The 24,115-nt window shown below is 54.0% G+C and overlaps 1 protein-coding gene across 1 annotated transcript in view; it reads left to right on the top strand.

The window, feature by feature from the left end:
- Positions 1-24,115, top strand: part of LASP1 (LIM and SH3 protein 1) — a 40,172-nt gene that overhangs the window by 4,317 nt on the left and 11,740 nt on the right. The window contains exons 2-4 of the mRNA XM_025995788.2: positions 3,559-3,653; positions 12,913-12,997; positions 20,638-20,745. Coding sequence (XP_025851573.1) covers positions 3,559-3,653; positions 12,913-12,997; positions 20,638-20,745 — 288 coding nt within the window. The remainder of the gene's footprint in view (positions 1-3,558; positions 3,654-12,912; positions 12,998-20,637; positions 20,746-24,115) is intronic.

The raw sequence follows: 24,115 nt of genomic DNA, 5'->3' as shown, positions 1-24,115 counted from the left end.
TTCTGCCCCGCTCAGCTTCCATTTGGCCTTCTGTGGAGTGGGTTTTCAGTAGAACGGGTTGCAGCTTTGGAGATGCACCTAAAGAGTGCTGAGGGCACCATTGGAACCTCGAAATGGACAGAGGTTTCTAACTGGCCCCAGAGGCTGGTTTTTGTGATTAGGGAAACAGTGGACTTCTAGGGCAGCAGGAAGGATTAGAGTGGCACGCCCAGAGGTGTACTATGCTCCCCTGAGACTAGAGTCTCAGGAATGCATCTCCGCAAGTCTTATCTGGGGCCTCCAGGAAAGGTGGCTGGGGGGGGGGGGGGGGGGGGATGACACTCTTACTCTGGGATAGGGCTTATGGGGCAGAGGAGGGAAGCAGACAGGTCACTGGGGTTGTACTGATTTATTTCCCCATGCCCTTCGCCAGACATGATTGAAATAGGGATGGGATTTCCTTGATCTTGGGATCCCCTTGGTGTCCCCAGCTCAGGCTTGGCTCACAGGGGCTGTTGGGTGACTTACCACCTTCTGCTCTCCCCATCTACTCCCCCTGCCCACCCTTGTCCAAAGAGACAGTAGCGGGAGCTACCAGATTTTCTTTAACCTTGGAGCCCTCCTCTAGAGGGAAGAGGGAAGTGACGGGATCTGTGCTGGGCTTGGAGCCTGCATCTGGGTCATCTCATCCCTCCCACGCCCCCACCCCACACCTCTGTGAGACCACTTTGCAGGGCATGGAGCCTGAGTTCAGTAGACACGCTGAAGGCAATCAGGCCACTCCCATTTTCATTATCCTGCTCCTGAGCCCCTGTAACGGAGCAAGGCACTACTGCCTGGACCTCTAACGTGCTTAGCTGAGAGCATGGTGTCTCTGGGGGTGAGGGGGGGAAGAACTACTGATGGAAATGGGTACCATCCCCTGCTAGGGGTTCCCCTTCTTCCAAAAGGCAGCTAGGAGGTTTCTTGTGGCTCCTGTACCCCCAGCCTGGCCAGCATGCTCTGCCCCCCTTCCTGAGGGTGGGGACCTCCAGGGTGGGGACTAGGCCATCTGCTAGGATTGAGCTGCCTCCCTCTTGCCCTGTGTCTCCCCCACGTCAATCAGGAGGCAGCTTTGGAGGTCCCCAGTCCTAGGACAGTGCATATTCCTGCATATGTGTGTGTGAAAGTGGGTCATGGTCCGGATTCCAGAGAATGTTTTTCCTGGCAGGCCCCTGAGGGGGTGGGGGGGAGGCCAGGAGGCCCAGGCAGGGGCCTGTGCAGCTAGGCAGGCAGAGGCCAGCAGACTGGGTGGTGACAGGGCTGGGGCACTCTGCCAGCACCTCCCAAGCATTGGGGGAGTGAGAGGGGCTGTCACTTCGGGGCGCTGATGGGGGGCAGGGCCTACCCTGTTCTGGTTTCCCAGCCAGGTTGTGTGTGCCGGGGTTTTGTACTGGGAGGAGTCTGGGCTGGGCTCTGGGATAGGCCCAGGTTGGGGTGAGGGCCAAGCTTACACTAGCCATCCCTTTGCTCCCAGACTTCAGCTGGCCTTCTTCCCAAATGTGTGGTTCTCCTATCACTTCCTTTACTATTCCACCTTTGGCAAGTCTACTTGGTAGGGAAAGGACTCTGTTGGAAGGTAATTACCCCCAAATTATCCTCTGGTCTCTGGTTGAAGTGGGCCAGGGTTGAAGAGGTGATGTCCCAGTCCCTCAGCTTCCCTTTTTTTCTGTCCCCTCCTCCCAAGTGTCTCAGAAGCACCCCTTGGCTGGGCAACACGTTTTGAAAAGCACTGACTCTGGGGAATTCCTTAACAGATGGCCAACAAGCAGCTCTGTGCTGGGCACCTTCGGAAGTCTCCCTGGGTCCTTCCCTGGCTTCTGGCCTCCTTCTTTGAGGGGTCGGGAGTGTCTTCCTCTGATCAATGGAAATGGGGCAGATAGGCCAGCCAGGCTACCACACAGCCCAGATTCGGGGGTCCTGGAGACTGGCCTCCCAGGGCTGTGTTGATCCTGGGGCCTCATCCTGGGCTGACGGGTGGTCAGTTTCTATCTCATTTACATGGGTTGGCCTGAGCATCAGCATTTCTCAGGATGGGGGCACTTCTATGGCCTCAGGCCCCCTTCCCTCCTGGTCTTTGTTTTTTAAAGATTTTATTTATTCATGAGAGACACAGAGAGAGAGGCAGAGACACGGGCAGAGGGAGAAGCAGGCTCCATGCAGGGAGCCTGACGTGGGACTCAATCCCGGGACTCTAGGACCATGCCCTGGGCTGAAGGCAGGCGCTAAACCACTGAGCCACCCAGGGATCCCCCATCCTGGTCTTTGACTCTGTTCCCTGGTTTGGTCCCTGGGTTTTGCTGAAATCTTATCTGTCACTCATTGGCACACCCGATGTAGCTGTGGTTGGGCCACCCCACCTGCTCCCCAGCATATGCAAACCTCCACCATGAGCCACTGAGCTCCCTGGGCTGGGTTTGTACCTGTCTCAGTGCTCAGCACCTAACAGTCAAGTCCTCGGAGGGGCCAAGTGCTGTGCTGAGTGCTTTACAGGTGATTTCTCATTTAATCTTCAGTGTTAAGATTTTATTTATTTATTCATGAGAGACACACAGAGAGGCAGAGACGAAGGGAGAGGGAGAAGCAGGTTCTCCACTGGGAGCCCGATGTGGGGCTCGATCCCAGAACCCCAGGATCATGGGGTCTAAGGCTCCAATGTGGAGCTCCAGCGTGAGCCAAAGGCAGACGCTCAACCACTGAGCCACCCGGTTGCCCTGTTTTTCTTTCTTTTTTTTTTTTTTTTTGCCCTGTTTTTCTTATTTTCATTCTACAGACCTGGAAATGGCTCAGAGGCATAGGCCCTGACCAAGGTCACAAGCTGGTCAGGGTGGAGCTGGGATGTCCACTGTGGGGCGCGTTCACCTCCAAGCAAGGCTCTGTAGTGCCTCAGAGGGAGAGCAGTTGGGGCGTGCTGTCCTACCAGTGGTCTGGCTGGGCTGGGAGAAGGGTGAGGAAGGGTAGGAAGGGTCTGGGTATGGTGGATCACTAGAGCTTGGGACACCCACCTCCCACTCCAGGTTCCCCAGGAAGTGGGAGGTGAGAGCTGGAACGGTCCCGGGGCCTCGTGGGTATCGTCGGTGTCATGGGTGTCTCAGGGCCCTGGAGCGGGATCAAGGATCAAGGAGTGCCGAGGTGGCTGGGGCCCTCCTCCTCTTCTCTACTCCCTGTCAAAGCTGAGGAGCTACTCTTCCAATGGCTTCTTAGCAACCCTGGTGCGGCTTTGCATAAGCAATGAGGCTTCTCCAGCTTGCATGTGTGTGTGTGTGTGTGTGTGTGTGTGTGTGTGTGTCTTGGGGAGGTGGGGCCCGCCTTCTGGGGGCAGCTTGTCCCTGCTGTATCTGGCCTCTTCCTCACTCCCTCTTAGCTCACACAGCTGGCCCGTGGCAAGTGGGGGCAGGAAGGGGAGAGTCAGCAGGTGCCGGAACCAGTGAGATGGCCCCAGCTCACCCAGAGTGATTCCATGTTCCAGTCCCTGGGACCGAGTGCCCCTCCCTGAAGTCCTGGTTCTGATGGCTGTCCTCCCTCTGCTTCTGTCCCTAGTTCTGGCACAAAGCATGCTTCCACTGCGAGACCTGCAAGATGACACTCAACATGAAAAACTACAAGGGCTATGAGAAGATCCCCTACTGCAATGCGTGAGTCCTGCCTCCCTCCCTCCCTTCCCCCTTCCTCCTGTTCCCCGAGGCTGCCCAGCACTCCTGCACCCTACCTGATAAGCACTCATCATGCTTAGTCCTCACCTCAGCAGAATGAAGTAAGGGCTGCTGATATGCCCATTTTACAGGGAGGGAAACTGAGGCTGGAGAAGGGACTGGATTTGCCCCAGATGATGTGGCCATGAGAGGCTAGTTCAAACCCAGGCAAGCAAGTGAACCCAGTGAACATTCTGGTCTCTGCGAAGCAGGCCTGACCCTTCCATTGCACCCCGCCGTGCGAGAGGGGCCTAGCTTGGTCCTTCAGGGGACTGTCCTCTGGCCTGTTGTGAGAATTGTCAGTTTTGCCTTCCCTTGGTTTTGCCTCCCCTCATCTCTCTCTCTTACCCGCCCTCTGCCAGATGTTCTGGGTACTAGGCTCTGGGGGCTTCTGGCTCTACCACTTCCCTGTGTTCATCCCTTGAGAACTGGGGGCAATGTTCAGGGGGTGCCCAGCCTGGGGGCAGATCTCTTCCCTCCCTGCCTGGTGAAGGAGGCTGTGGATTCCAGTGGAGTTGGCTGGGGCTCTGTTTCTTTTACACTGGGACCTGCAGCCTATCCTACTGTGAGGAGAGAGGGAGAGGTGGGGAACTCACTCCATCCAGGACACCCCCCTCCCATCCCATGCAGTTCCAGAGAGCACACCACCTTCCACCTGCATGTTGACCTCATATGTAGCAAGTTGACTTCATCTGTAGCAAGTGTAAACCCAGTGTGGGGGAGGGGACACACACACACACACACACACACACACACACACAACCTCATGGCACCCTGCCCCCTCCTCCCTCCCGCTCTGCTAGGCGAGGGCTTCAGAAGGTCAAGTCACTAAGCAGTGGCAAAATCAATATTCAAAGAATCCAGCATCTGACTTGAGTCTGGGCTTTTTCTCAGTCAGGAGGCTCTCCAAAGCCGAAGTTTGCCAGAAGGGCAGCGCTGGGACTTGGCTAAAAAGGATGGGGGCTTAAACCCCTTTGAAAGGCAGTCTCTCCTTTATGGCACCCCCAGGGCCCTCTTAACACCACAGTGTCATCTCCCTGGGGTTTGAACCTTCATCAGGCACCTACTGCCTGCCAGCTGCTATGTGCCAGCCGGTGCCAGGTGCTGGGAAAGGAGATTTCTGACACAAATCTGAAGCCCAAAAAGCAGCTTGGACATTGTCCCTTCTGGGAGGGACTGGGGCACCAGAAGGTTGCCCCTGGGTAGAAGGAGGGTCACAGCTCTGTCCTGGCTCCTCCTTCAGCTGCCTCTGCTCTTCTATTAGCTTCCACTGATCCTCTTCCCCCTACCAACCCCTCCCAACCCCCCCAAGGGAAATGGGACATTCTTAGGATTCTTAAAGGCTCACACAAGCCCTGATTCTCTGCCACTTCCTCCCTCCTCCCTCCGATGAGGAGTGGGGTGGGGTTCAGTAGAGCCCAGAGGCTGGGGCAGCTTAACCCCTTCAGGACTGGACCACTCAAAGCTAGATTCTGGGCTCTGAGGCTCTTCTGGGGGCAGCTGCTGAGCCTCTGCCTCTCTAGGCAGAAGCGTGGCCTAGCCCGGAGCCTGGTGGGTGGGCACAGACTGATGATTACTCACATCTTTTCCTAAGACTCTAGTAGCCTAGAATTCAGTGAGCATTGGGAGTTGGTGAAAGAAGTCAGAGGTTTGTCCTTGATTTCTCTGCGTTTTTTCAGCCTGATGCCAGAGTCCCAGCTTAGCTCTTCTAACTTCTTCTGGAGAGGCCGCAGCAAGCAGGGGGGCTGGGGGACTCCTGCAGGTGTTGGGGTCTCCAGGAGAGGCAGGAGATGAAGCACCGCTTCCGGGATGTTGCTTCCAAACTGCCCAGGCAGAGGTTCCTGGCTCCCTCACCCCCACCCTGGCCATAGGAGCAGGTTGGCCCTTCTCTGTTTCCCCAGCCTTTACAGCCCTAGCCTCTGCCCAGTTGACCTTTGGCTCAGCTGGGATGTTATCTAGGGAGGACTCTGAATGAGAGCCGAGATCTCGAGACCTCCAGACCTCCCCACCTCCCCGACCTCCTGTGGATGTGTGGCCCAGCAGGGCCTCACTTCAGCTGGGAGTGAGCAGAGTAGCACCTTGCCCCAGGCATTCACACTCCCTCAGTGGGGGCGACTGCATCGCTGTAGAGCTGCTAGTCTGGGCCAGCAAACCTGACATAGCAAGTCCAGAATAAGCCAGATGTAGTGGGCCTGGCTTGCGAGCAATACCCTCTGGACTTGTCTGAGCTTCAGTTTCTCCAGTTACAAATTCCTACCCAGGGGTGCTGGCCCCTAGACCAAAGAGTATGAGCACCTGCCATGTGCCATGTGCACTGGGCTGATGTCCCCTCCTCATTCCCTCCTGTGTCCTTTCTCCTCTGGCCCCATCTTCCAGTGACATTCAGGTTCCTGAGTCCTGGGGCTTCCCAGGGTGTAGCTTTGCCCCCACTCCCATCCTGGCCTCGCTTTGTAGACCTCAGGCCTGGCTTCCTTCCTTCTCAGCAGTACCTCCTGCTCAAGACTCAGAGGGACCAGTGATCTCTCCTGGCCCTTTGCTAGGGAGTTGGACCCACTTGGTGAGTGAGTGTGTGAGTTTGGCGTGCAGGGAGGCTTCTATGTTGTGCCTATTTCTGGCCAGTCTCTGAGCCAGGATCTTGCAAGGGGGTGGTCAAGAGAGAAGAAGGCTGTCTGTCATTCCCTGGTGGCTTCTCAAGACTGAGATTTTAATATTTTCTAGAAAGTGACTGTAAGCAGCAAAAAGGCCTCTTCAGTTTCTCTCCTTGCACCAGACTTGTTTTGGGCTTAGCCAACATAGAGAACACAGGCTAGAGCTCACAGCCAGCCTGCTGGGCCATCATGGACCCCCACAGACATGCCCTTAAATGCATACCTGGTGTGTATCCAGACACACACACTTATTTGGGTGTGGGGCTGGGAAGAAATGCCAAGTCAGACTGAATAGGCTGCGTTTGTGTTCACATTCCCCAGGCACAGCCATCCAGGCATTGCTGTGGCAAGGTAGAGGTGCACCTTTCCACTTTTGCACCATGGCTGGTGGTGCAAGAACCACTGTCAATCAAGTTCTTTGGTGAAATTTCTAGATAAGTGGAGTGAGTCTGCTCCCTCTGTTAGAGGAATATTTATGCCCTCCATTATTTGTTTTGTAAACTACCTTTTCTGAAAGTGTGGCTGATGGGCTGGCACGCACAAACCTGCCCCTTTGTCTCCATGCAAATAGTCTAGGAGTGTGGAGGTCAGGGGTGGGATGGGGGTGGGGAGAATGTGGCCTTTTCCTCCCTCTTCCGGGCCATGAGTTAATGTAGCCTGCACACCTGAGGCAGAGATTCAGACTAGGGGAACCAGCTTTTGGGGCTGTCAAGTGTGGGGGTGGACATGGACGAGGCAGGCCAGGGAAGAAAGGGGGCACACTCAGAAGCACCCTCCCCCTCTTCACCGCCTACAGACTTCCCTCCTACAGACTTCCCTCCGTCCTTCAGTTTCCTTGAGCTCTGTGGTGAAGGGCTAATGAGGATGGAGATGGCTCTGGAGAATAAGGGACTGTCATCCTGCTCCTTCCCTCGGGTCTCAGAGTGTGTGAGGCCTGTGCTGGTGAGGTTGGGTGCTCAAAGTGTCCCTGGATTCATTGGTGGGTAGATCCAGGACTGGGGCCTGGGGCTTTGCTGCTTCCCTCTTCCCTGCCTCTGATGGGGAGAAAATGGGATCAGATGTCCCAAGAAGTGGGTGTAGCACCAGGAGTGGGAGTGAGAGGATGTGATTCCAGTTGGGGAGGGAGGAGGCAGGCTCAGTGGGGCATCCACATGGCCAGATGCAGCACTCCCCCCCCACCACTCTCATCCCCAAAGTCTTACCCTCAGAGATGTTGGGGCCTCAAGGAAACTCAGAGACCACTTTGTTTCTTGATGCCTCCATTTTATTTTATTTATTTATTTTTAATTTTTTTAAAGATTTTTTTAAAGGATTATATTTATTTATTCACGAGAGACACACAGAGAGGCAGAGACACAGGCAGAGGGAGAAGCAGGCTCCATGCAGGAAGCCTGATGCGGCCCTCGATCCCAGGACCCTGGGATCATGACCTGAGCTGAAGGCAGACGCTCAACTGTTGAGCCACACAAGCGTCCCTGATGCCCCCATTTTATTTTATTTTATTTTTTTGGTTTGATACCCCCATTTTAGAGATGAGGAGACTGAGGCCCAGTTTGCATGCCTTACCCAACTTGGCAGAATCATTTTTCTTTGCGTACTGCTATTGGGGACAGCTACCAGCTTTGATTTTTCATCTGGTCTCTGATACCTGAGGGCTGGTAAATTCTTCATGTCTGGCCTTGATCTTTCTGGCTGCTCATTTTTTTCCACTGGTCAAACAGTGCTTCCTTGTTGTTTCCTATCCCCACCATTTCAGCCCCTCAGGCCTGGGGGACTGGGGAGAAACTGGGTTAGAAAGTAGCCCTCCCCGCTGGCCCGTGGGCAGCCTTCCCAGCAGGGGAATCGGCCGCTCCTTCCAGAGGCAGGATGCAGGGGCTATTTTTTTTTCTTTTGGTAAAACCAAAGGCTCCTTGTTGCTTTTGTTGATGTATTTTTGTTCCTCCCTGAACAAAAAGCTGTAGTTTTTGAAGGGGTCCAAGGCTGAAAGGGGCAAGGTTGCTTGTAGAAAGGGAGAGCCGGGCTTTCTGGTCTATTCTAGCTTGGCCTCTGGAATGCAGCTAAGGGCAGGAGCGGGAGTGGGGCCGTGCCCTCTAAGCTGTCCCTGTCTCCAGTGTGCCTGAAGCCTGAGCCTAGCAGCTTCTCTGCATCCCACCTGTCCTCATAGTCCTTCTGATCAGGAAGGTGACTCAGAGGTCCTCAGGGAAAGCCCCTGAGAGGTGGAGGACCCTCCTCCTGCATCCATGTGGGTCGTTGGCTGGACTCTTGAGATACCTGCTTTAGAAAAGTTTTAAGGAGTAGGTGGCTTCGGCCTGTCTGCCTGCCTTCTGACCTCCAGAGGGTCTCTCATGATGACCAAGCTGGGGGAACTGGTGGGGTTTGAAAGATAAAGTACTTCATTCTCCACCCGCCCCACCAAGCACATCTTTCCCCAGAGCTCTGAGAGCTGGGGGTGGACTGGGGTCCATCTGAGAGAGATGTCAGCCTGCCCCTAGATGCCTGGGCACCGGTGGGGAGGAGGGAGTGCACGGGGCAAGGTCTTTGTCCTTGACACTGAGCATCAGCTTCTTTATCTGTAAAACAGACACAGTGATAATACCTGCCTTTTCTAACCCAAAGCCTTGTAGCAGTTTTCACGAGAGAATATGCACAGGATACAGTCTATCCAGAAGTCACTTGGTGTTCCTCTAAGTTCTCCCAGAGGCCCGGCTGCTGCTAGCCATTGCCTGATTGCCCTGCTGGTCCCTGATCTTGCCCTCATGGATGCTAGATCCCTTTCCCGGCAGCCCCCCACCCCCACCCCTCCCCAGGCTTCCTGCCCTAGTGGACTTGGACAGTCGCATGTCTCCCTCTCCCCCAGAGCAGCTGATACCGCAGTCAAAGGTGGGGAAGGGTGTCAGGAGAGGGCCCACTGCCTGGAATGATAACAAGGGGCTGGTGCAGCCCGGCCACCAGAAAGGACAAAGAACAACCATGCTCTGCACCCAGCTCTAGGTAGGGTTGGGACACCCAATTCTTCCCACCCTGGCTCCCTGCTCCCTCACCATGGTCTGGCCTATTGGTGGGGCTGGCGTGCCAGCAGGGTCACTAGCTGGGGTGATGACCCCCCATCTGCCTCAGCGCCCACATGGGCAAACACACACACATCTGTTCACCGACCGGAATCTGAGGGTGATGGGTGGGGAGAGCTTCAGTCTGAGGACAGAGGGAAGCAGAAGGTGGAATTACCAGCAGCTTCTCCGGAAGGAGGTCAAATCAGTTGCAGCCCTCTTGGAAGGCAGTCATGCTGGTGGGGGAAGGGCACAGCACCAACATTTGGGATCCTCCCCCCGAAACACAGTGTCTCCTGTCGTCCTCACTGCCACGGTCTCCAAGGATCCTGCATCCGTAGTCTCCTGGTTTGGCCCTCATGGGCTCCTTTGCAGCTGAGGACACCCTTGCCATGGGCGCCTCCCCCACCCCCCACAGACTCTCTGTGTCTGCTGCTCCTGCCTGGAGCTGAGGATGGGGTTGCTATGGGAACCTGAAGCGCAGTGAGCAAGGGAAGGGAAGGCGGGGAAGGCACGGTTGTCTCGCCAGGGCTGGGGGCTGTGGGGAGGGGATGGGTTTGACCGAATAGATGTCTGCCTGCCTTCCTCCGGCCCACGGTTGGGTCTAAGAGGTGGGGTAAGAGACTGGAGGTTCTGGAGCTCCACTGTGATCTAGTTAATCTGATGCAGGATTAAAATCTTCCCTACTTCCCCCCCTTCCTGCCAGATTAAGCTGCATGCGCATCTAGGTTCAGCTCCCCTTCCCTTCTGATGGGATTGGCTTGGCCATGGGGTGCTTAGATCTGGGGCTGGGGGGGCGGGCAGGGGATGGTCATGATGGCTCCAAAGAGAAGGTGAAACACCTGGCAGTATCATCAAGAGACACTTGCTGCCTGTTGGGGTGGATCTCCCGATACCCTTCTGGTGCAGTGGCAGAGATGTGGGAATGTGGCCTGGAACGCGTGCTGTCGGGTGTGGACCTGCTGGCCGTAGGCATCTAGGAGACACGCATGGTTGTAGAGGGCCCATCTCTGTATTCACTGCGTGTGAGGAACACGGCGGCATGTGTACGCCGTAGAAGCCTTAGAGAACTGCAGAGTGGAGGGTGCACAGCAGGTGCCTGCGTCTGGCTGTCGTTGGACCACCGGAGCTGGCCCTCCATTTTCACCTTGTACATTCAGGCACATGGGAAAGCCCAGGTTTACAGACTGGCTCCAGAACATGCGTGTTTGCTGAGCCCACCGGCCACCCTTCCCCACCAAGTGCTAAGCAATGCCATCGTGGAACAGACCCTTCAAGTCCTGGGCCAGAGCTGCCTGGGGTGGGGGTGGGGGTGTCTTCCCTTCCTTCCTCTGGTGTCAGGACCTTACCTCCCTCCTCTGCCACATGAGTCTCTACTTACAGGATGCTCTCCTCACCTCCATGACACCTTCAGAAGGACTCTGATTTGGTGGGAGGGTCATCTCTGAAGCCTTCCCTCCCACGACCTTAGCCATTTCTGCTAAAGATCTTGCTTGGATGCCTCCTGCTATTCTCTTTCTGGTATCCGGGAACAGACTCCCAATGACCCTCCCTTTTTCTGGAACTGCTAAGGAATTTTGAATGGAGCACCTCACCTGTGGGTGGCCCTAGCTTCCTGCAGCTGGGCCAAGCCTGGGGCCTGGATCCATAGCCCTAGCCCCTCATTCATCCATGGGCCATTTCTGTTGCCAGCTGCAGGCACCTGTGTTTATTTTTCTGTCCTCTCCCTCTGCTGGGATTGCTGAAGGCCTGAGCTGATGTGGGAGGGAGGACCCAGGAGAGGCAGTGGAGGCTGGGGGTGGGGTACAGCCGGAATCACCTTAGTCCAGGACAGTGAAACTAGCCCAGGCGGAAAAAGGTTTTGCTAACATCACCCAGGGAGTCAGTGGCAGGGCCAGAGCCCAGCGCTGTGTCCATTCTAGTCACCCTCCCCTCCCTAGCCACCTTGGTTTAGTTCTGCAAATCCTAAGTCTTCCCCTTCACAAGTGGTGGCCTGGAGGGAAGTCCTGTGTTCACAGGTACCTCTGGGTCAGCGTGTTGCCAGCAAGAACCTTCCAGCTTTGGTGAGCGCACAGTAGGAGGGCAGTTCATTTCTGGCTCTAGGGCGTATCAGCCAGCCGGGGTGGAACATACCTAGAAGAAGGCTGAGGACCTTCTTCTGTGAATTAGAAATCCGCAGGTGATCATGGTTGTGGTGAGGTATGGTCACCCAGGCCTGCAAATGACCAGACAGCCAGACCTCAGCTCCTGCTCAGAGAAGCTGCTCACCAGTCTATGAACTATTTGGAACTTGTGTGGACCCGCAACCGTGTTACATAGCAGCACATACCCACAAACCAGTGACTCAAGGCTGCCTGTCAATAGCTGGTTTACTGAGGGACTTGGTGATGGCCCAGTGGACATAGGAGACTCGAGTTCTAGTCTTGGCCTAGAACAGTGCAGTGCCTTGTGTGACATTCATTTATCCAACAAACATCTGTTGAACACCAGCTACTGTTCTAAGGAGTTTGGGATAAATCAGTGGACAAAAGAGACCAGAAACCTCTCACCTCAGGGAGAAGTAGAGAGAGGACAAGAAACCAGTGTGATAAATAAGTTAATTATGAAAACAGCGAAGTGCTAAGCGCCTGGCACCAGCATACCATTTCCTCCTCTGGGAAGTGAGGGGGCACTCACTTGCCCACTCAAGTGAGGTCCTTGAGGCCCCCTCGTATGATCCTGGAGGTCCCTGCAGTCTTGGAGTTGAAGGCTGCCCTGGCTCCTGGTACCTCCAAGCCAGCGCTCTTTCTGGGGAACAGGCTTCCGGTCTGTCCTGTGTCTGGAGACTAGAGGGTTTGGTACAGGATGCTGGGCCCTAGGGAGATTGGGTGCAAATTTAGATGCTACCAGTTACTGGCCCTGTGTCTTGGCCACATTGTTCAACTTGTCCGAGCCTCAGTTCTCCCTTCTGTCAGAGCAGGAAAAGAGGGTGTTTGTGGGGATTTGATGAACTAAGGCACCAGGCGAACATCAGCCTTTCTTATAGTGTTATCTGTCACTCGGGGGCCTCAAGCTGATTTTCCTTTTTTTTTTTAAAGATTTTATTTATTTATTCATGAGACACACACACACAGAGAGAGGCAGAGACACAGGCAGAGAGAGAAGCAGACTCCCTGTGGGGAGCCCGATGTGGGACTTGATCCCAGGACCCTGGGATCATGCCCTGAACCTAAGGCAGATGCTCAACCACAGAGCCACCCGGGCGTCCCTCAAGCTGATTTTCTGACATCATGCTAATGTGTCCCCACCTTTCAGTTGAGTTAGACCTTGTCAGCCTCTTGAAACACCACTCTGGATGTGTGCATTTTCTCTCACCACCTCCTCCAGGAAGTCCCCCTGGATATGCATGTCCCATTCCCCTTTACTACTACTTTTTTTTTTTTAAGTTTTAATTTTAATTACATGGTGTTCATCAGAGGTTCCTGCCCCTTCCCCAGAGTGACCTCACTCTTTATTTCCTTCCTGCAGACACTACCCGAAGCAGTCCTTCACCATGGTGGCTGACACCCCGGAAAACCTCCGCCTCAAGCAACAGAGCGAGCTCCAGAGTCAGGTGAGGGGGCGGGGTGGCACTGTGGCCTGGCGGGGAGGGAGGCCTGTTGTAACCTCTGCATTTGGCAAGGGCTCCTTCCTTCTGTGGTTACTCAGCAAGCCCAAGGTGCTGAAATCCTGGCACTTGCCTTGTCTCCCTGCCCCCACACCCCTGCGCCTGGTTACTTCATATTTCCTGATTTTTATCAAAGAAGTGGAGGAAGGCATGCCCCCTCCTCCTTCTACCTAATGTGGATTGGAGAGATATGGATATCTGATTCTGCTCCAGGAATTCTCATGGGGCTTCTAAAGCCTACCTCCTCCAGGAGGGCCTCCCTGTCTCCCTACTCTCTACTCATGCCCTCCCTCAAAGGACGGGACTCACCTCTCCAGGCTCGTGCCAATCTGAGGTCAGCCCACCCTTTATGGCCATGTCTCCGAACCTCCTCCACCCTTCAGAGGGCAGGCTGTGGAGGGGGCCTTGCCCTGGGGCCTGTCCCACCTTTGTCTCCTAGGGCTTGGTTTTTTTTGAGTACCTGCTTTGTGGGGAGTGATGCCTGCCACTGTTGCAGGGGAGAAGATGGGCTCCTGCCCCAGGAAGGACCCGCGAGGGTCCCTTTAGGGAACAGCGAGGAATAAGCAAAGAATCCAGAGCCGTGGGACCTGAACAGGTCCCTCTGCCTGGAGTTGTGGGTGGGCTTCTGGGACCATCCTGGCCCAGATTGGCGGTGGGGGATGGGGGTGGGTTGAGGCTCTGGCAAAGATCCCCCCCCCCAACCAAGAGACTTAGCCAAGTGGACAGGGTGCCCAAGGCCGGGAACATGTTGCAGAGGATCCACCTGGGTCACAGAGGGGGATCTCTCCTAATCCCTCCAGAGTGGGATTCCTGCTGTCTGATGTTAACATGACCTCTTGGGGTCCCTGTCTCCCAGGAGGTCATGGGAAGGAGAACCAGCCCTGTGCTCTCGAGGGCTTTATGTGCATTCTCTCATTGACTCTTCCTGGCAGCTGTTTTTCCCCTGGCGCAGATGAGGAAGCAGGCCCAGAGACATGAGGGGACTTGCTAAGACCATATGGGTAGTAGGGGTAGAATGATATGAACTGCTATGGTATCGAGCGCCTCATGCCCTGGGTACCTCGTGAGCCTGTGCAGTTGGCAGGGTCACTACCACTCTAGGGCTGAGAGAAGGGATACTGCTGACCTTGAAGGCGGGCTTGGCTAATTCTGAGACTTCTGTTCTTTCTAATTTTCTATCCAGCTCCCTAAGGAGAACTTATCTCTACCTTGATAATAAACACAGTAGTTCCTGGTGCTGGTGAGAACTTTGATAGCTTAGCAAGCACTTTTAGTTACTTGGCCTCATTCATCCTTGACCCCACTCCAAGGTGGGTGTCAGAGGAGGGACTGATGCTTTGTCTGTTGACACGCACAGTAAGTGAATTTTCACATGAAGTTTCCACTCCCAAGTACAATGACCTTGACCATGTTATAGTCCCGGCCTGACGTTCAGGCCTCCTGTGTGTCCCACAGCAGCCAGAGGAGCAAGTAGGGGAAGCTGCTTTCTGTCGGCCGCAGGTTACATCTGCCAACCCGGATGCTGACCTGCTTTCCGTGGAACCTGTAGTAAGGGGGAGCCGATATGGAGTCCTGACCTCTGCTGGCTGAGGAGGCCAGGGTGGTCCAGGAGGCAGGAAGAGGGACTGAGGCAGCCCTGAGGCCTAGGGCTGGTCTGCACAGCGAAGATTTTGGTCAGACCCTAGCCAACAGCTGATGAGTGTCTGGGACTCCCAATCCTGTAGAGTCCCAGGGGGCCAGAGGTAGAGGGGGCTCCAAGTGGTGTGCAGGCCACAGGATCCAGGACGACCTATACTCACCCCCACAGCTTGAGGGGGGCAGTCAGAACCCTGAGTGCTGGGGGCTCCACCAGAGGGACCTGGAAGAAGAGGTGTGGGGAGGGGACCTCAGGACTTTGAAAAGGTGCAGGTCCCACAGGTGCGAGAGTGTGTGCATACTCAGGCAGAGGCAAGGGCAGGCGCGCGCGCACACACACACACACACACACACACACCCCTATTCTCAGGAGGAGAAATTCAAACCCTGTTAATTTCCTTAGCCTTTGGCAGCATCACAAAAGCGTGGTTGTAGCTCTTTTTGCAGGTGGAACTAGGTCCCCCAGGGGTGGGGTCTGTAGGAGGAAGCACCGGGCTGGGGCTTGGGCTCGGGCTCGGGCTTGGGCTCGGGCTCGGGCTTGGGCTCGGGCTCGGGCTCGGGCTCCTGAGTTCCCCTGCTCCACCTTCGCTCCATCCCCCCAGAACCTGGCCTCTGTGCTGCTTGCCTCCCGGCCCCCCCCCCCCCCCCCCCCCCCCCCCCCCCCCCCCGTCTTTCAGGAAGGCTGAGGAAATGGCGAGAATGGCAATCATTCTCCATTAGGTCCTCACTGAGGGCCAGGCCCTGACTGCATATAATCCTTGCAACTACCTGATGAAGGAGGGATTTTTTAATTCCCATTCTGCAGATGGAAACACAGATTTAGATAGGCCATGCCACTGGCCCAGAGCCCAGTGACAGAGGCAGATTTCAAGCTCTTTGCTCCTGCCAGTTCCGTAGCCTGATGTGGCTGGCACCCAGCTTTACTCTCAGCCCACAGGATGCACGGTTACCGGTGGGGGGAGAGGAAGAGAAAGACAGGTCGGGGGCAGGAGGAGAGAGAGAGAGAGAGATTGAGAGAACTAGAATGCGGATTCCTAGGCTCCACACAGGGGTTTCTGGTTGGCAAGTCTGGGCCATGCCCAGGAATCTGCATTTTGGCTATCCTGGTGATTCTCATGAGCCTTAGGGACTTACTTTGAGAGACTTCGAGCCGGGGCTGAGGGAGCAGGCAGGGAGCTGGGTGGAACTGACCTGAGCTCGCCTTGCCTCTGCTCTGAGTGGAGTCAGGGCTCTGTGCCAAGGACACAGCTCTAACCTGCAGCTGGGCTCCTGGGGGCTGGTGGCTAGGGTAAGGAGGGTGGAGGCCAGGGCCCTGCCTTCCTTGCAAGCCTGGGTCTGTCTTCCCTCTGCCTCGCCCCCAGCTCTGTGGTCTGTGCCTGGCTCCTGTCCTCTCAGAGGACATTTTTCCTCCCCAGGAAAATGGGGACAGCAAACCCCCTGTCGCCTGGAGGCTGGGGGCTGGGCTGATGCGCTGAGGCTTGGAAGGGCTGAGTGGGCCTGGCCGGGGGTGGTGACAGGTTCTGGTTCCTGTGGCTGCTGTGGGGGGCAGGGCTGGCTAGAGCAGTATGTGGCTGGCAGGAAGGGAAGTGGGAGCCTCCTCTGCCTACCCGGCCCCACCCCACCAGGGTGTCACTTGGTCTCTTTCCAGAACCCCTTCCTGGCCTCATGGGTATCTCAGCCCCCCTCAGTCTCTGGAAGCTGCCAGTGCTATTTCAACTTTATTTGTTTTCCTGTCTCTAGGTTGGTTCCCAAAGTGGTACTTTGGGTGTCTGGGACACCTGGAGCCTCCTCTGCGGGGGAGGTAACCACAGAACTGACCAGAAATGACCCTCTGGGTGGTCCTGCCCAGGCCTGGCTGAGGCAGGGAACTGGAGGTTGGGGCCCAGCTGTACTCTCCTCGCAAGGCAGCTCCCCTTCCCCTAGACCCAGGCTGAGTAGAGGCAACATCGTTGGGGGGAGTTTCAGCTGGGAGTGTCTGTGTGGCCCCCGAAACCCAGGCAGAAGTGCAAGGAGAATGCCTCTTTCATTCTTTCCCCTATTGTCACACTCTATGGCACTGTGCAATCCCAGACTCAGGACAGCATGATCTGTCCCAGCACTGCAGGCGACATACTTGTGTCACTCCGACCTGCCGGCTGAAGGTCAGATCCTGGGTCTGCCACCACTAGCTGTGTGACTTTGGGCAAGATATTATACCTTCCTGAGCCTCAGTGGCTTCATCTGTAAAATGGGGATTACCTTTCTCCAAAGGTGGTCATGAGGGGATAGTATGTATTATGTGGAATATATGACATTATGTGTTATGGAGAATATTAGTATATCTTAGGCATTAAGAACAGTTCCTGGCATAGAGTCAGTGCTCAATAAACGTTCACTCTTAACTATTCTGGAAAGGAGAGGAAATGGAGCCTGGGCACAATGGAGCTGCAGAATAGACTCTGACTTTTTGGTAATTGCTTCCAGCACTGACTTTTTTCATTCGTTCTCCTCCCCATCTCTAATTTTATTTTATTTTTTTAGAATATTTTATTTACTGATTTGAGAGAGAGAGAGAGAGGGAGCATGCACATGAGCGGGAGCAGAGGGAGGAGCAGGCTCCCCAGAACAGGGAGCCAGAGGCAGGGCTCCATCCCAGGACCCCTGGGATCGTGACCTGAACCGAAGGCAGATGCTTAACCGACTGAGCCACCCAGGAGCCCCTGTCTAATTCTAAAGCTGATTTCTTTTTTGTTTAGAAGGGACTAAGTTACATAGTATGTAGGCCCAGCACAGAGAAGGCACATAGGAAGTGGAAATTATTGGTATTGTTTTTTTTTTTTTTTTTTTTCAAAAAACAATTTTTGTTCTTGTTTTGTTTTGTTTCATACTGGTTTATTTAGGAGAAAAGCCTTTTTTTTTTTTTTTTTTTTTTTTTAAGTCATGATCTTTCCTTACCTTAGGTCAGCAAGGCAGTTACTTTCTAAATTCTAAATTACACTTTCTAAATAGTCTGTTCTGATATTTTGTGTCTATTCAGTCCACTCATCATTCACACTGCAAACATTTATTTGTACCTACTCTGCTGGGGTAAGTAATGAACAAGGTAGTCCCAGGGAGCTATTAATACACGTGCATAGAGAAAGTAGAGTCTCACAGGCAGTGTCTGTGCGGTGGGAGGAGCCTCGGGCATCAGACTGGGCCCTGCCTTGGGAATTTTCAGGATGAGAGGCCCAGGTGTGGAATCATCCACCCACAGTGCAGAGTTGCATCCTGCCCTTATGAGCAACTGGGTTGAATGACCTTGGGCAGAGTCCACCCCACATTACTGGCTCTCTACCTTTTACTTCTGCCACGCACTCCAGCACCAAAAGGCCTCTCAGAGACTCTTTCTCACCTTGATTCTTCATAGTGAAGGCTGGCAGGTACTTAAAAATGATCACAAACTCTAGAGCTGGGTGGGTTTTTTGTTTTAAAGATTTTATTTATTTATTTAACAGAGAGAGCACAAGCAGGGGGAGCAGCAGTGGGAGAGGGAGAAGCAGGCTCTCTGCCAAGCAGGGAGCCCGATGCAGGACTGATCCCAGGACCCTGAGATCATGACCTAGGCCATAGGCAGACTGACTTAACCGACTGAGTCACACAACCACTGCTAGGTGGGTTTTTAGAGAGCAACTGGACAGCCCCCCACTCAGGGATCCAGAGAGGGGGACTGACTTGCCTAGTGGCACACAGCAAAAAGGTGCTGAGCCCCGAGCTCCCTCCATCCTTTCTGTCTCCATTCCACCCCGGCTCCGCCCTATCTGGCTGCCTGTGCCAGGAGTGAAATGAATTCTCCGTCCCCAGTCCCCAGCAGCAGGGGAGAGGCAGTTCCTGAGCCTGGGAACTAGCTGATGTCATTGTCGTGTCGCCATGGCAATTATTGCCCTGGATTAGGGGCCTGACCCTTGCAAGGCCAGGAAGTGGAGGAAAGAGTGGAGGTCTGGCACTTGTTCAGCACTTTAATGTTGACAAAACATTTCCACACTTGCCCTTATCAGGAGGTGGTGAGCCCTTCCTTAACTTCATGATGCTCCAGGATGCATTTGCTGTGTTTGAGCCACCGTCTTTTGGCTGCACCATTGACTGGAATGGGTGGTACTATCCCCATTAGACAGATTGGGAATGGAGGCTCGAAAGGTTGTCATTTGCCTACGATTGCTTGGCAGGTGGGAGACTGAGCACATGTTAGAACCAGGTCCCTCTGGCTCTTTGCCCAGCTTGGCGATGGGAAGTGCCCCCTCCCCATGTTTTAACTGATTCCTGTGACGACCCTTTTACAGATGAGGGATCAAGGCCAGAGCCCCTGGATTTGGAGCTTCTGCACCTGGAGCTACATTTTTCAGACTCTAATGCCTTCCTTTCCTGAAGAGTCTCCCTACCTCCAGTACTGCTGTTCCAGGGCTTCCTGGAAGAGCTGATGCTGGGAGGGTTGCAGGGGATCAGTCCTCATATTTACTGCCTTAACTTCTAGTCTGATGGGTCGTACATCCAGGCCTTTGTTTTCAGTCTGGATCAGAATGAAGGAGCTTCTTGAAAAGAAAAGAAAAAAGAAAAGAAAAGAAAAGAAAAGAAAAGAAAAGAAAAGAAAAGAAAAGAAAAGAACAAAGGAGCTTCTGAAACCTTTTAGGATATAGAACCCCATGGGTGGGTAGGTAAGCAGGGCTCTAGAGGGTGAACCAGGACCTCTGACCCTGGAGCAGTGCACAGAGGAACAGACAGGCGTGGCTGCGGATGCACACATTCATGTTGTCAGTTAGGTCAGGGCGCAGCTCAGCTCAGCCCTGTGGCCAGGTGACTCCTGACTCCATGCCTGAGAGCTGCCTGGGTGTCCCATCCTGGAAGCTCCCAAGGCCCTGGGCTTCATGTCCTGGGCTGACCTGCCTCCAGAATAGTGCGGCCCCCTGGAGGAAGTCCAGGCAGCTGGTGGGATTGAACAGCTGGTTGCAGAGGAGGACGGTGAAGTCTCTGGAAGCCAGGGAACAGTTGTCTGTCCCATGGGCATTTCCAGCCTCCATTCTGTTCTTTAAAACTCCCAAGGGGAGAACAGGATATTTTTCATATTTCAATTCCATTAGTGTTCGGGAAGTCCTTTCTTATGTCTGACTGGCATTCCTCTGGCACTTGAGTTTTTGTGGATTTCTTAGAAGAGGAAGGCAGTGGTGGAGTTGTAAGGGTTCTTCCCTGGAGCTCGGAACCTTGTCCTGAAGTCCTGTCCGTGTCCTACCATTTCACCCCCTCATGTGGCATTGACCTTAGAAACGGGCCTGGCAGGCTCCAGGAAGCCACCGGGCCTGTCAAAGGCTCATTGATGGAGTCCTTCCGAGTGGCTGTCTCACCGCCCTCCTTTCTGGGTGCCAGCTTTGTCCCTTGGCACAGCCTTCACTCAGCTGGTCGCTTAAAAACTCTTCCAGACTCTTGGTTGGTAGGGCCACATCCTGGCTAGGGTGAGGCCTGGGGCGGTCTTTGGGAGCTCTGGAAAGAACCTTCTTCCTCTCGCTTTCAGGCAGGATAGGCCGGCAGTGAGGGGTCAGGAGTCAGGCAGATGAATGTTTGCACCCTGATGGCTCTGGAGGTGTATGGCCAAGCTGTGTGACCTTGGCAGTGGACTTCGCCTCTCTCTGGCTCAGTTTCTTTATCTGTAGAATGGAGCTAATACTAGAATACAGTAAGACTTAAATGAGATAATTCATGTAACGCACTTGGCTCTCAGCATGCACTGAATACGTCTTAATGGGTTATTGTGGGTAGCCTACCGTTTTTTGGCGAAGGCTCCCGCTCTGAGTTCAGGGCTGGGCGGTGGATGCCATTGCAGGGGGATTTCCGGTCAGGGCCTTCCTCCCAGCTGCTTGCTGCCTCAGAGGCGGCCACAGGCCGAGGCCCCTCTCTGCTGGCCCTGTCTCCACTCTAACCGTCTCCCCTGCTCGGCCCTTCAGGTGCGCTACAAGGAGGAGTTTGAGAAGAACAAGGGCAAAGGCTTCAGCGTGGTGGCAGACACACCCGAACTCCAGAGAATCAAGAAGACCCAGGACCAGATCAGTAACGTACGCTCCCCTGCCCGCCATGGTGCCCACCCTGACCCGCCGCCCTCCCTCCTTGTTCCTTCCCTGCCGGCCTGGCAGGCGTGAGAGAGGCCGGTTCTCCGCTGTCCCTGCTCTTCTGGGCGTGCCTGGGTGGCAGCTGTTTGAGCAGAGGGAAGAAAAGGTCTGGGATTCCCAGAAGCTTTTTTTTCTATGTACCCTCATATTTCTCTGCTTTACCCTGGCATTTCTACCATGAAAGCACTATTTTTTTTTTATGCAGTGGTGGGAGAGGGTGTACAGGGAGGGCCTACGTGCTAAATCACTCCCCAGCCTCTCTGAAGTTTTTCTGTTGTTTCCCCCCCTGGCTATGGTGGGTGCCAGGGTCCAGGCTGTTTTGTGTAAGCACAAAGGTCATAACTGGGTGGCAGGAGTAGGGTGGGGCCAGCTCCCACCCCCTCCCCGCTCCTGTCTGTCTCTGGGTGCTGATATTGCAGTATTTCCGCCCTCCCTCGGCCTCCACCCCCACCTCAGCTTGCTCTTCCTTCCTGTGTAAAAACCCCAGCCGGCTTTGCTGGCTGGCCCCATACCCTCTGGTCTGGCCTTCCTGGGCTGGGGATAGTCAGCAGTGTCTGCCTATGGCAGCCCTGGATATAGAGCGGGCAGTAGATCAATGGGCCCATGGCACCTGTGGCTGGGGATAGGAATTGGTTTCCTGCTTGGCAGAGCCATGGACTAGCAGCCCATGTGTATCTGGGTTTGTGGGGAAGCTCTGGGGGGTTTTGGGCATGTGGGGGTGGAGCACTGCTGTGAGCCACAAGCACAGAGCATGGGCTGCAGACCCGTGACCCAGAGTCCTGGGGTACAGAGTTGCAGCATGTGGCCAGCCAGCCTCTACTGGGAGGTCCTACAAATGGAAGCCTGGGCGAACGATTCCCTTTATGTCTAGAACAGAAGGGAGTTGGCAAGTTGGCCAGTGTCACTGAGGGCCTGGGTTTCAGGTGGTCCACCTGGCACCCATCCCCAGGATCCACATCCCTTCCCATTCCTCCTCCCCGGCCTGAGGTGTGCGGGTGGGGAGAGTGGGGGTGGGGGTGGGGTGCTGTGCTCCACAGTGGCTCAGGTGGGTTTCAGAGTCTAGGCCAGAAGAACCATGCTCAGGACCCTGGCTTTTAAACTTTGCAACCTATGATATGAAGTACATTTCACTTTAGTGACCCTCCAAACAGGCGTGCTTATTTATTTAGAGAGAAAACCAAATCAAAGCTTTCATGAAAGAGCCCTTACTACTTGGAGAGCCTTTAGATATTTTCCATTCTATTTTATTTTGTAAAGATGCCTATTGCAGACTTAACTAAATGGGTAGCTAAGTGGGTTTTGCAACAAGACTGTTAACCTATAGTTTGAAATTTGTGGCTTGAGGAAATGGGAGCCTTCCCTTGGGCTAGGAGGACTCTAATTCACCCTCCTCAACACACACACACACACACACACACACACACACACACATAAATAAAGCCTGTTTCAGTTGCTTCTTTAGAAGCCAGGGTCTGGCCTCACACCCTAGAGCTTCCCTGCTGAAGCTGCCCAGACCCTCTGAAGGGTAAAGAGGGTTAAAGACCTCTGTGTCTTCTAGCTCTCCACATGGCAAGTGCGAGGGAGAGGGAAGCCTTGGGCAATGGGGAAAACCTGGAGTGGCTCACAGAGCTGGAATCTTGACTCTAGTCTTGGGGCCTTTCATTGTGAGGACACATGCTCTCATCTACAACCCCAACACCCCAGCACATTCATTCATTGCTTCCAGTCTGTGGGTTTTAGAGGCAGAAGACAAGCAAGCCCAGTCATCCCTGTCTCCCTTTCTGGAAGGCTTCCAGAATATTCCATACCCAGTTATTGGAGGTGTTACTGAGGTGCTCCGGTAACAACTTACTGTGGCCAAGACATCTACACCTAAGGAGATAACCATCTTATCATTAACCACTGGGCTGCAATTAGCTGATTGTCCTCGGTTCTGAGGTGGAGGAGGTAACTTGAACCTGACCAGGTTTTGCTTTTGCAGCTTTAGCTAGGACATCTGAGGTGGACCGCAAAGCTGGAAGACTCCCATGTCAGGCTCCCTGCATGGAGCCTGCTTCTCCCTCTGCCTGTGTCTCTGCCTCTCTCTCTCTCTCTCTTTCATTTTTAAAAATCTTAAAAAAAAAAAAAGATTATTTATTTATTCATGAGAGACACGAAGAGAGAGACAGAGACACAGGCAGAGGGAGAAGCAGGCTCCCTCTGGGGAGCCCGCTGCGGGACTTGGTCCCAGGACCCGTGGGATCACAACCTGAGCCAAAGGCAGATACTCCACCACTGAGCCACCCAGGTGCCCCAAGATTTTATTAGAGAGAGAGAGAGGGAGAGTGCACACACACCCACGAGTAGAGAGGGGCAGAAAGAATCTGAAGCAGACTCCGCACTGAGTTTGGAGCCAGATGCAGGGCTTGATCTCACAACCCTGAGATCATGACCTGAGCTGAAACCAAGTCAGACTCTTAACTGACTGAGCCAGCCAGATGCCCCAATGTGGGAAGATTTTTTGAAAATGCAGGCTCACAGGCAGGCTCTGCATAGGTTGCCTGATTGAGCATCTCTGGGAGTGGGGCCCAGGAACCTGCATTTTATTTCATTTAAATTTTTTTAAAAATATTTATTTATTTATTTATTTATTTATTTATTTATTTGAGAGAGACGGCAGTGAGAAGGGCAGAAGGAGAGGGAGAGAATCCCAAGCAGACTCCTTACTGAGTGGGGAGCCTGACCTGAAGCTCCATCCCATGACTCTGAGATCATGACCTGAGCCAAAATCAAGGAACCAGTATTGTAAACACATTTGCTGGGTTTCTGTGGTGCTCAGTGAAGTTTGAGAACCATTACTTAAAAGCCTGAAAAAGCTACACCCAGCCCTAAGTCAGAGAGTGCCAGACCTGGCCACATCCCCAGACTCTAAGGGAACTTGAAACCATGCTTAGAGTCATTGTTAAGGTGTCCCAACCTCCAGAAGAGTTTTGGCAAAAATAGTGTTTAGAGAGCCACACCTTTTGGTTTGTATCCAAAATAGTGTCCTAGATGTAGTTTGTCCCTCACCTCTGCGGTCAGCACCCAAAGACTCCTAGCTATTTCCAGAGAGGTCAGACCATCTGGCATAGAGATGGGATTTGCCTCCCTGGAGGAATATACTCCAGATTAGAGGATTTACAAGCAAGAACATTTTGAAAAAGTATCTGGTCTCCCCAGGTGGTGTTTAAAGGCTTTGGATGTGTGCAGTCTATGATCCGTCAGATCAATGTTGTCAATATAATTATCATTCCTGTAAAGGCAGACCTGCCTGCTTTCCACATTGTGGCTAAAGAAG

The sequence above is a fragment of the Vulpes vulpes genome, chromosome 2 (genome assembly GCF_048418805.1).
Source record: "Vulpes vulpes isolate BD-2025 chromosome 2, VulVul3, whole genome shotgun sequence".
NCBI lineage: Eukaryota > Metazoa > Chordata > Mammalia > Carnivora > Canidae > Vulpes > Vulpes vulpes.
The sequence above is the reverse complement of the archived record's forward strand: the minus strand, read 5'-3'. Positions and strand labels throughout refer to the sequence as shown.